The following is a 14,337-nucleotide window of genomic DNA, read 5'->3' as shown; positions in this document are numbered from 1 at the left end:
AAACGCTTTTACCGAATATTTTGATTCTGAGAATGTTTTTTCGTGACATATTCTACTTTATTTTGCTGGTAAATTTTCGTCATTACTTGCATCTTTTTTTGGTGAAAAATCCCAAAATGTCATGAAAATTTTGAAAATGTAGCATTTTTCTAACTTTGAAGCTCTCTGCTTGTAAGGAAAATGGATATTCCAAATAAATTTTATTTTTCTTCACAAATAAAATATATCCACTTTATGTTGGCATCATAAAATGGACATATTTTTACTTTTTGAAAAACTAGAGGGCTTCAAAATAGAGCATTTTCAAAAATGTCATGAAAATTGCTAAATCTGAAGGGACAGATGTTACAGAACTACAACTCACAGCATGCCTGGGCAATCTAGGCATGCTGAGAGTTGTAGTTTGGCAACATCTGGAGGGCTACCGTTTGGGCACCACTGTAACCATGGTCTCCAAACTGTGAACCTCCAGATGTTGCAAAACTACAACTCCCACCATGCTGGGAGTTGCAGTTAGGCACCCACTAGCAAGGGCAGCAGTAAATATCGCTTACTGCCCCCTTCCTTTGCTTCCCCCCCCCCCCCTCCATCGTTTCCCTACTTGCGCCTGTCTCCCCAGGCCATCTTCTTCTCAGGTACCGGCCTCCATCTTCTCCCCCCGTTCTGCATGACATCCAGGGGGTGGGCAGAACAGGGGGTTGCCATGGCAACCCACTGTCCTGCGCTGCCATTGGTCTGAATCAGTCATGCCATGCCAGCTGCTAAATACTACAGAGGAAATTATTTTCTTTTTGGAAAACAGTGCTCTCTTCTGACATCACGAGCACAGTGCTCTCTGCTGAAATCTCTGTCCATTTTAGGAACTGTCAAGAGCAGCATATGTTTGCTATGGGGATTTTCTCCTACTCTGGACAGTTCTTAAAATGGACAGAGATGTCAGCAGAGAGTACTGTGCTCGTGATTCAGCAGAGAGCTCTGTGTTCCAAAAAGAAAACAAATTTCCTCTGTAGTATTCAGTAGCTAATAAATACTGGAAGGATTAAGATTTTTTAATAGAAGTAATTTACAAATCAGTAGAAATATATATATTAGGGCTCAGGGTTTGAGACAACTGGACAGGTTGTGTTTCAAGTAATATTTCAACTTATTGATTATATATTGTGACAATAAAATATAAGATAAAGTGTAAATAGCAGCAACTGCGTCTCACAGGGCCCTTGTGTAGGCGCAGCACCAACTATTAAGAACTATAACATATGTATTGTACAGTAATAAAATATACTTGTAAAAAATTTGTAAAAAATATAAAATATAGAGACCACCATAAACATATATAGAGAGAGGGATCTGGGTGGGAAAGTCTTAGTCCATCCACAATGGTCAATAATCTCCTCTCATAAAAAAGTCCTGCTAATATAGACCGATCCCGGTATTGTGGTAACCAATGGCAACCATAAAGTTGGTGACCCGTAGCAACTGTTCAGATGAGTCCGGCTATTTTAGCACTTCAACGTTTAAGTAGAAGATATACTTCCTTTTTGTAGACAACAGCTAGTGTGCAGTCACTGTTAATATGCATGCATATTTGTATGATACTTTGTATCTCACTGCTCCCGGACACTGATGCGCTGAACTTCATGGGGATGCTGCGATCTCCTCCTGTTGCGCTGTGTAATCCCACAGTGTGTTAGCACTGAGTAGCTGTCTTGGCATGCGACAGCATCACCGGAGACTCGGCCGTCTCCCACAGTGGTGATGTTGGTAGATGGTGGGTTGCGGGTGGTGTTGTCGCAGCGGTTCTGCGGATGCGCACGTACATGTGCCGGTGGCGTCCTCGTGGCAGCGAGGCGCGGATGTCTCCTTCACCGGGTGTCGGGTGATTGACAGTTTATTATCCGGTATCGGACTGCTATTGACTAAGCAGGGCAAGTACACTGGTGGTCTCAATAAGTATTGAGGGGACGCTGGACGCGTTTCAGGACTGTCTCAGTCCTTTCTTCAGCAGCTAAGAATAAGTGTAATGGGGGGGGGGTCACTGTATCTTATTTTATATATTTAACTCCTCCTCTATCAATTAGTGACATCAGATCCAGAGTAAACAAAGTAAACAAAACAAAATAGTTCAGTACTAAATGAATAGGACTGTTTCGAATTACATATACTCTGCTGTGGAATGCATTGAAAATAAAAAGACTTGTATTAAATAATATATGTGAGTGAATTAATATGCGATATCTATTTATGTGAATGGAATGTAGAGATATTGGATGAGGTAAATTCATTGTGTGCCAATAGTAATAACTGACCATAAATGTAAAATCATGGTAACAGTGTACCAAAGTATATAAATATTATATGAAAGTATAAAATTATAATAATATTGAAAATATTTAAAATATTGGTGTGATGTGAAATGGGTTATGTATTTTGCTGTGAGTATAATTGTGATGTACACAACCGATCAAATCAAAACCTCTAAGCCAAATATCAAATGAATAATAACACCAGCTGACCTACACTAGTGATATAGAGTTGGCAAATGCCAAACGTCCTGCACCATGTTGGGCTGTAAGCACAACATCCACCTGTGGACATCGGGCCCTCATACCACCCTCATGGAACCCGTTTCTGACCGTTTGGACACATGCACATTTGTGCTCTGCTGGAGGTCATTTTGCAGGGCTCTGGCAGTGCTCCTCCTGCTCCTCCTTGCACAAAGGCAGAGGTAGCGGTCCTGCTGCTGGGTTGTTGACCTCCTACGGCCTCCTCCACGTCTCCTGATGTACTCCCCTCCCCCAATAAAAAATGTAAATCAGTTTTTCTCCATTTTACCCCCAAAAAAGCGTTTAAAAAAAAAAAAAAATATTATATATAACATATTTGGTAAATTATCCCGTATGGTGAACGGCAGAAACATTAAAAAATAAAAAAGTCCAAAATTGATGCTTTTTTTGTCACATTTTATTCCAAAAAATGTAAAAAAGTAAAACGTAAGCAAAAGTGGTACTGATAAAAACTACAGATCACGGTGTAAAAAATTAGTCCTTATACCGCCCTGTATACCGAAAAAATAGTAAGATATAGGTGGTCAAAATAGGGCAATTTCAAAGGCGTCTCCCCGAAACACGTCTAGCATACTTACACACCTTGTCAATACAGACCACCCTGAAGAAACAACCATCTACAGCATTTCCAGCACTTGCAACAGCTGGAATTCCCCAATTTACAGCCCACTGCTCAGATGAGCGCTCTGCAGCTCTGGACACACACAAGGAAGCTGTCTGCTCACGCTCATCACTGGACTTTGTCTTCATTCCACTGCCAAATATTGGCCAGACGCCAACCTGTGCCACTCCGGATACCAAGCCAGACCAGCGCACGGACACCATCCCCGGGCCGGCCGCATAGCCGTGCCAGTCCTGACAAGCGAGGTTCCCATCCCGGAGATTAATAGAAGCGGTGCAGTGAGTGGTGCATAGCACCAGCCTCTTATTACAAACTATCACTTTGCTACTAAATACCACGGATACAATATACGGTAATTGAACTACTTGCGGGTGGCTGTATTGAGAATCTTTTAAAACATTTTTTTTTTTAATACAATATATATACCTCAAATGACTTTTAAATGATTTTAGATTATTTTAACAGTTCATGTTTGTTCCTGTATGAATTTTGAATACCAATAAGTATACAGTCCACGGCAAGGACCCTGCTTCGACACTTTCAATTGTATTTCACTAATAAATTGTTTATGCATATCTAACTAGCTTGTTCATCTTTACATATATATACCTTGAGGTCTGTCTTCTCTTTTCTACTCTATACTACTATTTTTTGGCACGTAGGGTACATGCAACACAAGTACCTCGGTATATATACATATAGGCCCTCATTTACTATTCTAAACCAGACTTCTTTTGTCAGGTTTTTTTGGCGCATCTGTCTGCGCCATGTCGCAGACATCGTGCGCCAGTCTGCGACACGATGCAACATTTTTTCCCGACGGACCCGATGTGGATTCTCCCAAACCTGAAAAAGGGGTATAACCCGACATTTCTGAGCTTTCCCACGTATTTATAAAGGTTTCCAACCCGAATTTGTTGAATTGTTGTGGATTTTTTCCCCGACAACTCAGAGGAGTTGGAAACCAAAACCTACAAAACCCACGTGTGACAAACAGGATGCGACATAATAATAAATACCAGGGGAAAAAAGAATCGGGTAAGAAAGCAAGATAGATTTACAACCCGATTTTCTAAGTAAATGAGGGCCATAGTGTGAGCCCCCCAATCTCTTTTTAAGCATCTGACTTTAGGACAGAAAAGGTCCATTTTATCTAACATGATTAAAAGGTAAAATAAAATATATATTATATATAAATCCTAGATTAAAAAAAAATTTTTATTTTTTTATTTTTATTTTTTTAAACAGAATACAGACAGATACTGAAACATGATTTTCTTGTAGGGTTTTCCTCAAATTTCCTGTGGAAACCTTAGTAAATATGTTGGGATTTTTTCGGAAAATGTCAGGGACATGCCCCCTTTTTCCCAATGACCAAGCCCGTTTTTTTTTTTTTCTGGCGCAAATACAGGCACAGATAGAATTTTTTACGAAATGCGCCATAATCTGGCGCACAAACCAACAACATGTGTCGGGTTTTCAATAGTAAATCAGGGCCAATGAACATCTCTAGACTATTATTTGTATGGGACAATTTTCTAAGGATGCTCTGTGACCTATGCAGCAAATATCTTATAGGGGAGGGGAGGCTGAAAAACACACACACCAAAAATTCGTAAAAAATATGTTTGATTTAAACAATTCTTGTGTTCTTGTGTTTATGTCAGTGTATCCAATAACATTTCATAACATTCTCATTTTGCTGTTGATAGAGCTGTGTGGTGATGATCCAATGCCATTTTTACTGGTACCATTTGGGAGGACACAAAGTTTTAATTGCTTTTTATTATTTCCCTTTTGAGATGCACAATGAAAAAAAACGTAAATGTTGTTATTCACTATGTCTTTTTTTTGTAAACTTTTATAGTGTACCTGTCGTCAACAAATCGTTTTAGATAATATTTTTAATATACATTGGTTAAAAAACGTGTATATTTTTGTCCCTGCAGCGAATGCATGTGTGTCTCTATGAGGAGTCCAAAAACAGGAAGTGAGGATGGACAAGCAGGACAGTGTGCACTGAGGCTCTATAACATGCTCCTGGCTCATACATCAGGATGATTGACAAGCCAGGAGTCTGCACAGATCCCTGCTTGTCCTGAACTCACTTCCTGTATTTGGACTCCTCATAGACATACACAGACAATAGCTGCAGGGACAGCATTTTTTTTTATACCCAATAATATGCACAATTTTTAACCAATGTATTTTACAAATATACATATAATGGTATTATCTACATTATATAAAAAGTTTTTGTTGATGACAGGTACACTTTAACCCCTTAAGGACGCAGGATTTTTCAGTTTTTGCATTTTCGTTTTTTCTTCCTTCCACCTAAAAATCCATATTATGGCTTATTTTTTGCGTCACCAATTCTACTTTGCAGTGACATTAGTAATTTTACCCAAATATTCACGGCGAAACGGAAAAAAAAAAAAATCATTGTGCGACAAAAATCGCAGAAAAAGACCCATTTTGTAACTTTTGGGGGCTTCCGTTTCTATGCAGTGCATATTTCGGTAAAAATGACACCTTATTATTCTGTAGGTCCATACGATTAAAATGATACCCTACTTATATAGGTTTAATTTTGCCATACTTCTGGAAAAAAATCATAACTACATGCAGGAAAATGTATATGTTTAAAAATGTCATCTTCTGACCCCTATAACTTTTTTAATTTTCCACGTACAGGGCGGATTGAAGGCTAATTTTTTGCGCCGTGATTTGAGGTTTTTATCGGTACCATTTTTGTTTTGATCAGACTTTTTGATCACTTTTTATTCATTTTTTTAATGGTATAAAAAGTGACCCAAAATACGCTTTTTTGGAATTTTTTTGCGCATACGCCATTGATCATGCGGTTTAATTAATGATATATTTCTATAGTTCGGACATTTACGCACATGGCGATACCACATATGTTTATTTTTATTTTCACTTTTCTTTTTTTAATGGGAAAAGGGGGGTGATTCAAACTTTTATTAGGGAAGGGGTTAAATGATCTTTATTAACACTTTTTTTTTTTTTGCAATGTCATAGCACCCATAGGGACCTATAACACTGCACACACTCTCTTACACAGATCACTGGCGTGTATTAACATGCCTGTGATCAGCGTTATCGGCGCTTGACTGCTCCTGCCTGGATCTCAGGCACGGAGCAGTCATTCGCTGATCGGACACCAAGGAGGCAGGAAGGGTCCCTCCCGGTGTCCTGTAAGCTGTTCGGGATGCCGCGATTTCACCGCGGTGCTCCCGAACAGCCGGGTTAGATTCACTTTCGCTTCAGACGCGGCGGGCAGCTTTGATCGCCGCGTCTGAAGGGTTAATACAGGGCATCACCACGATCGGTGATGTCCTGTATTAGCCGCGGGTCCTGGCCGTTGATGGTCGCGTTACCCCGCGGGAGCCGGCAAAGGACGTAAATATACGTCCGCAGTCGTTAAGAGGTTAAATAAAATTGCTATTGAACATGGCATCTAAAAGGAATAAATGACCAGGATGGGTAATATCTGTGACATAAAACTGAGACCCAATGCTAATGCAGGACTCAGCTTTAGAGCCAGTGTCAGCACAGCGCCATAGATATACAGCAGTGTATGGCAACTTATGTCTCGCTGTAAGTATATGTCTGCTGAATATGGGGAAGGTGTTAACTTTACCTTGATGAGAATTCTATGTTCAAAAGCAAGCAAAAAAACACAACATAAACACCACAACTTAATTGTGAAGACCACTGTGATCAACATCACTACAAAAAGATAATACCTTCTCATGGATAGCTCTTCTGTTTGATGGCTGCACCAGGACCTTGTAGCCAAGGTTTGTAAGCTCCTTTACATGCTTTGGAGCAAGAGGTGCTCTCCTCTCCCAGACATTGATGTCTTCCCTTCTTATAGCTAGCACAGCTTTATGGTGACCGCGGACAAAATGGTTATATACTGCATTGTATTTCCGCCATTTCAGGACTTGCCACATGTTGAGACCTTAGGAGTGTAAAACAGTGTAAAAGTTTAGAATGTGAATGACAAAAAATGTAGCAGAGAAAAACAAAACAAATAAACCCTCTCACTACTGTAAGATACACAGGCAGGGATTAAAGGGGTTATCCAGAAAGAGAAAAACAGAGATTTCTTTTAACACCTTACGTCTGGAATTCCACTGAGGGTTTTCTAGCAAAAATGCCTTAAAAAGAACCCCCAAATGTGACCCCATCTTGGAAACTACACCCCCTAAAGTATTCACCTATTATGCATTTGTGGGATATATTTTTTGGACATTGCATCTGAAAAGTAGAAAATGCTCCCCATATTTTATTACACTGTTCGTCCCGTGTTCGGTAATACCTCCGCTTAGGCCATATTTGGTTGCATGGCCACATGGTGGGACCCAAAAGGAGAGGAGCACCATCAGGATATCATTATACAAATTATAGGCCGCAAGTCATCTTGCAAAGCATTCTAGCTGTCAGAACAATACTGCACCCCCAGAAGTGACCCCATTTTCAAAACTACGCCCCCTGAAATATTCACCTAGGGAAAAAGTGAGTACGTTGAGCCCTTATTGTGTGGCTAGAATTATTTCAAATTAGCTTTTTTTCCACAAATTCTTTATTTGTGGAACGTCATTTTGGAAAGTCTCTTTTGAAAATGGAGGAAATACTCCCCATATTTTATCATCGTGTACGTCCCGGGCTGGGCAGTACCCCTACTTTGTCCATATCTGGTTGCCTGACCACCTGGTAGGACCAAGATGGAGAGGAGCCCTCTTTAGGTGCGTTCACACTGAGGAATTCACGTGGAATAATTTTGGTCAGGAAATTGTTGACTTCTGTCATTTTATCCATCAAGAGGAATTCAAGCGGAATTTCCATGCGGAAATGAAGAGGAATGAAGGAGGAGGCTATTTAATTCAACTTTTCTTAATTCCGCTTGACTTCCGATCGAATTCCGCTTGAAAACGAGGTTGGGCAGAATTTTTTTTTACCTATTAGATTCTGCTCACGGATTCCGCTTGAAGAATGAACATGTTTCTTCAAGCGGAAAGGAATGCAGCATCGGAATTTCCGCAGTGTGAACAAGACAGCAGAAAAAAACATTAAAGTCAATGGGCAGAGGAGATGTGCATTAATTTGGAGTGGAGAATTCAACAGGAATTACTTGAGTAAATTCTTCTTGAATTACTCAGTGTGAACGCACCCTTTGGCTTTCAGGGCATCATTATATGAATTATAGACCTCACCCCATGCCTGCGAAGGATCGGAGCTGTCAGAACAATACTGCATCCCTACAAGTGTATTGGCTGGGCCAGAGACCGCTCTGATCAGTCCTTGGGCGGCTAGCAGTGACGCGCGGCTGTCTGACAGTTAACCCCTTAAGGACGCAGGACGTAAATGTACGTCCTGGTGAGGTGGTACTTAACGCACCAGGACGTACATTTACGTCCTGTGCATAACCGCGGGCATCGGAGCGATGCCCGTGTCATGCGCAGCTGATCCCGGCTGCTGATCGCAGCCAGGGACCCGCCGGCAATGGCCGACGCCCGCGATCTCGCGGGCGTCCGCCATTAACCCCTCAGGTGCCGGGATCAATACAGATCCCGGCATCTGCGGCAGTGCGCGATTTGAATGAATGAACGGATCGCCCGCAGCGCTGCTGCGGGGATCCGATCATTCAGAACGCCGGACGGAGGTCCCCTCTCCTTCCTCTGTCCGGCTCCCGGCGTCTCCTGCTCTGGTCTGTGATCGAGCAGACCAGAGCAGGAGATGACCGATAGAACAGATCAGTATTAGCAGTCATGGTATTGCTATGAATAGTCCCCTATGGTGACTATTCAAGTGTAAAAAAAAAATTTAAAAAAATGTAAAAGTAAAAAAGAAGTGAAAAATCCCCTCCCCCAATAAAAAAGTAAAATGTCCGTTTTTTCCTATTTTATCCCCAAAAAGCGTAAAAAATTTTTTTTTATAGACATATTTGGTATCGCCGCGTGCGTAAATGTCCTAACTATTAAAATAAAATGTTAATGATCCCGTACGGTGCACGGCGTGAACAAAAAAAAAAGTCCAAAATTCCTACTTTTTTAATACATTTTATTAAAAAAAAAATTATAAAAAATGTATTAAAAGTTTTTTATATGCAAATGTGGTATCAAAAAAAAGTACAGATCACGGCGCAAAAAATGAGCCCCCATACCGCCGCTTATACGGAAAAATAAAAAAGTTAGAGGTCATCAAAATAAAGGGATTATAAACGTACTAATTTGGTTAAAAAGTTTGTGATTTTTTTTAAGCGCAACAATAATATAAAAGTATATAATAATGGGTATCATTTTAATCGTATTGACCCTCAGAATAAAGAACACATGTCATTTTTACCATAAATTGTACGGCGTGAAAACGAAACCTTCCAAAATTAGCAAAATTGCGTTTTTCGTTTTAATTTCCCCACAAAAATAGTGTTTTTTGGTTGCGCCATACATTTTATGATATAATGAGTTATGTCATTACAAAGGACAACTGGTCGCGCAAAAAACGGTCGCAGTGCGGCGGGTCGGGAGGGGCGGGTGCGGTGGCGGTGCGGCGGGGGGAGCGGTGGCGGTGATAGGACAGGACCCCCGGACAGGCAGGGGGAGAGAAGCGGGTGGCGGCGGTCTATGGCACCGCAAAAGCCACTGCAGTGCATTGATTTAAAGCGCCTGCTTTAAATCAATCAATGATCTTCAGCGGTGTCGCGGGGGGATAAATAGCCGATAACTTATACCGAAATATCGGTATAAGTTATCGGCTATCGGCCCTAACCTCCACCGATTATCGGTATCGCCCCTAAAAAAACGATATCGGTCGGTCCCTACTTCTAACATACTGCTGAAATGCAGTATGAACGGGACGCAGTGTAGGGTCACATAGAGCGCGTCTGCAGCATATGTCCCACCGCGGATGCCCCCCAGCAGTCACAAGGGCGAGATCACTGCTGCGGCTGGGTAACTCAGTGTGTCCGCTCATGACTGCCGGCGGGAAATCCGCTGCTATGAGTGGACACACAAAGCTACCTAGCCGCAGATGGGAGCTCATTATTGTGACTGCTGGCGGGCATCCACAGCATGTAATATGCTGAGATTGAGCGCCATGTGATCCTACACATTATGCATTTTTATTGTTCATTATATTTATTTACATTTTTTTTATTTATTTATTTTACACTTTTATACATTATTTTTAATTTCAATTTTTTTTACTTAGTATTCCAAAGCATTGCAGTTACATGCTGCCTGGCACGTCCTGACAGGCAATAACCAGGGCAGACCTGGGGGTCCTTGTAGACCCCCGGCTGCCCAGGTAACATGCAGCACCCCGCGATCGTTGCAGGGTGCTACAGGAGAGAGACAAAGGGAGCCACCTCCCTCTGTCAAAACTCCTTACAGCTCGCGGTCGCTTCCGGACGTGGCTGTAAGGGTTAAACTGCCGGGACCAAAATTTATTTTGGTCCTGGAAGTGCGGCAGGGTCCCGCCTGCCGGGGATCACACACGGCACCCCGCGATCATCCCTCCGATCATGAGCTCCCTCCCTCTGCCAAAACACTTACAGCCCGCGGTCACTTCCGACCACGGCTGTTAGGGTTAAACTGCCGAAACTGAAGTTTGCTTCAGCCCTGGCAGTGCGACAGGGTCCCAGCTGTGTGTTACAGCAGAATCCCTGCTGCGATCTCGTGGGTGCACTGGGCAGCACCCACGAAGTACTTCTGTAGAGACAGCGGTCAGCACAACCTGCTTCTATCTGAGTGTGTGCGTGTGGTCGGGGCGTTCTGGAGGATACGACAAATGGGCCGTTGATGGTGGGGCTCAATCTCAATGAAATGGTCACAATGGTCACAAATGAGAAAGAATAAATGAGAGGCCACTCACCGGATCAGTGCTCCAAAATTCTCTTTATTTCAGTGCATTAAAAACGCCAAAAGGATGAGGTCAGACACCTGGATGGCGCTGCAATTACAGCAGCTGTTTCACACGGGATCGTGCTTCATCAGACTGCATGCGTGTATACTCGTTCTGGTGCGGGAATGTGCGTCCTGCCTGGACGTGTATACTAGTCCATGGTCGTTAAGGTGTTAAAAACAGCACCACATCTGTCCTCGGGTTGTATGTGGTATTATAACTTGGCTTCATTCACTTCAATGGAACTGAGCTGCAATACCACACAAAACCTGAGGACAGGTGTGGTGCTGTTGTATTAAGAAATCAGCTCCGTTTTTCTATGCCTGGATAACCTTTTTCATTTTGGAGTTGGAAATTCTTTGGCCATGTGGTGATTTGTGGATATATTTGCAACTTTTCAAACTTATGCCACTAACAACACATTTTTAAAAGTGGCAGGGCTTATAATAAGGGACCGTAGCCTCCCTCCAGACCAACAATCTTAACACAACTTCTACCGTACGTTATCCCAGAAATCTACTCTAGCTCGTAGCTGGTGTACATTTCTAAGGCTGGGTTCACACTACGTTTTGGCCATACGGGGACCAGATCCAGCTGGGGGGAGTGAAAACCGGGCACTCCCGTATCCCGGCCCACATCTTATTCATTTGAACGAGCTGACCGGATTTTTGCCCTGTATCCGGTTTTCTGACCGGACCTAAAACCGTGGTAGTCAGGGCTCCAGTCCTGCAGGAACTCATGGGAACTGAGTTCCTGCACTTTTTCTACAGCAGGAACACTGTTCCCATCAGCAGAACCAGCCCTTGAATGGAAATCTTGGGTGAGTTCCCACACTTTTTTCCACAGGACATGACCCCTGCTTGTAGTTATTATGCAAATGAGACTCAAAAGCCCGGAGAGCATTCACCAGCATGGCAAGAGACCAGGCAAGTCCAGCCCATGTCCTCACTACCTCTTGCATCCTTCTATCTCATTTGACTGACAGCCACTAGATAAAAGAGGACATGGACCTGGCTCTTGCAATGTTGGGGAACACCCACTAGGCTTTTGACCCTCATTTACATAATAATTAAAAGGCTTATATCTTTGTGCTGGAAATTACTATAGCCCCTTAGGGACTCAGCGGTTTTCTGTTTTTGCATTTTCATTTTTTCCTAATCACCTTCTAAAAATCATAACCCTTTCAATTTTGCACATAAAATTCCATATGATGGCTTATATTTTGCGCCACCAATTCTACTTTGCAGTGACATTAGCCATTTTACCCAAAAATCCGCGGCAAAACGGAAAAAAAATTAATTGTGGGACAAAATTTAAGAAAAAATTTCATTTTGTAAATTTTGGGGGTTTCCGTTTCTACGCAATGCATTTTTCGGTAAAAATGACACCTTATCTTTATTCTGTAAGTCCATACGATTAAAATGATACCCTACTTATATAGGTTGGATATTGTCGTACTTCGGAAAAAAAATCATAACTACACGCAGGAAAATTTCTATGTTAAAAATTCTCATCTTCTAACCCCTATAACTTTTTAATTTTTCCGCATACGGGCCGGTATGAGGACTCATTTTTTGCACCGTGTTCTGAAGTTTTTATCGGTACTATTTTTGCATTGATCGGACTTTTTGATCGCTTTTTATTCATTTTTTCATTATCTAAAAAGTGACCAAAAATACGCTATTTTGGACTTTGGAATTTTTTTGTGCGTACGCAATTGACCGTGCGATTTAATTAACAATATTTTTATAGTTTGGACATTTCCGCACGCGGTGATACCATATATGTTTATTTTTATTTACACTTTTTTTTTTTTATGGGAAAAGGGGGGCGATTCAAACTTTTATTAGGGAAGGGGTTAAATGACCTTTGTTAACTTTTTTTTTTCCACTTTTTTTTTTTGCAGCGATATAGCTCCCATAGGGACCTATAGCACTGCACACACTGATCTCTTATGCGGATCCCTGCAAAGCCATAGCTTTGCATGGATCAGCGAGATAGGGGTTTGATTGCTCAAGCCTGTAGCTCAGGCTTGGAGCAATCAAACCCCGATCGGACACCACGGAGACAGGTAAGGAGACCTCCGCCTGCGTCCCAGCTGATCGTAACATCACGATTTTATCGCGATGTCCCGATCAGCCTGACTGAGCTGCCGGGAAGTGTTTACTTTCACTTTCAGACACAACTTTGACCGCCGCGTCTGAAGGGTTAATAGCGCGTGGCACAACGATCGGTTGGCTATGAATAGCAGCCGGGACCGACCCGGTGTGATGCGGGGTCGCGGCGTGACCCCGTTTTAAACACCGGGACCGGGCTCAGGGCGTACAGGTACGCCCTAAGTCCTTAAATATTAGGGAAGCAGGGCGTATGCATACGCCCTGCGTCACCAAGAGGATAAATATAATGGCCCAGCTTTATCAAATGCTGTGAGAGAAAAAATGGTTGAAATTTCCCCACAGCAACCAATCACAGTTCAGCTTTCACTTTACCACAGCTCGTTAGCTGAGCTGTGCTTGGTTGCTGGGGGGAATCACTCCAGTTTTTCTCACACATTTTGATAAATCTCTGAGAGGGGGCGGGGTTATAAGAGTTCTGTTTCTGTGGCCAATGGTCACACACTAATGTGACAATCCTATTATAACTTCTTAGATCCTGTTACCTGTCAGGTCCTCAAGGTCACACACGCATACTGGCCGCAGGACCTGACGGGCGAGGAATAAGACAGAAATGCCACATAGAGCTATCAAAGAACTTTACATCGGGTACATTGCGAGTGGTATCCAGTCACGGGTGAAGGGCAGCTCCAGACATGCTTGACCGACAGCCTGAGTGCAGAAAGAACTATGGGGGAGATTTATCATTCAATATAGACGTTATTTTCCGTCTATCATTGGCGCTGTGATGGCGCAGTCATGTAATATTAGCGACTTTTGTAGTAGACGTTTCCAGAGTTTTTGAGTAGCAGTACACCTATTCCCGATTTACACATGCAGTGCACCCTTATCATATGCGACTTTTAGAACAATTCGCTAAAAATTGCGCAAACCCCGATTTCCAGGCGCTAAAGTACGCCGACCAAAAGTACACGTACAAAACCTCATAAGCTAGAGCTTTTCCCGCCCGTGCAAAGCGGCGGGGAATTCATCATCTGCAGTACACACTTATAATAAATTACACGCTGCAACGGAAAAAGTCAGGCTGCATTCACACCACGTT

The 14,337-nt window shown here is 42.4% G+C and overlaps 1 protein-coding gene across 1 annotated transcript in view; it reads right to left on the bottom strand.

The window, feature by feature from the left end:
* AASS (aminoadipate-semialdehyde synthase) overlaps positions 1-14,337 on the bottom strand; it is a 118,271-nt gene that overhangs the window by 101,658 nt on the left and 2,276 nt on the right. The window contains exon 2 of the mRNA XM_056573796.1: positions 6,960-7,177. Coding sequence (XP_056429771.1) covers positions 6,960-7,169 — 210 coding nt within the window. The 5' untranslated portion in view covers positions 7,170-7,177. The remainder of the gene's footprint in view (positions 1-6,959; positions 7,178-14,337) is intronic.

Source organism: Hyla sarda, chromosome 4, assembly GCF_029499605.1.
Source record: "Hyla sarda isolate aHylSar1 chromosome 4, aHylSar1.hap1, whole genome shotgun sequence".
Classification (NCBI taxonomy): Eukaryota; Metazoa; Chordata; class Amphibia; order Anura; family Hylidae; genus Hyla; species Hyla sarda.
The sequence above is the reverse complement of the archived record's forward strand: the minus strand, read 5'-3'. Positions and strand labels throughout refer to the sequence as shown.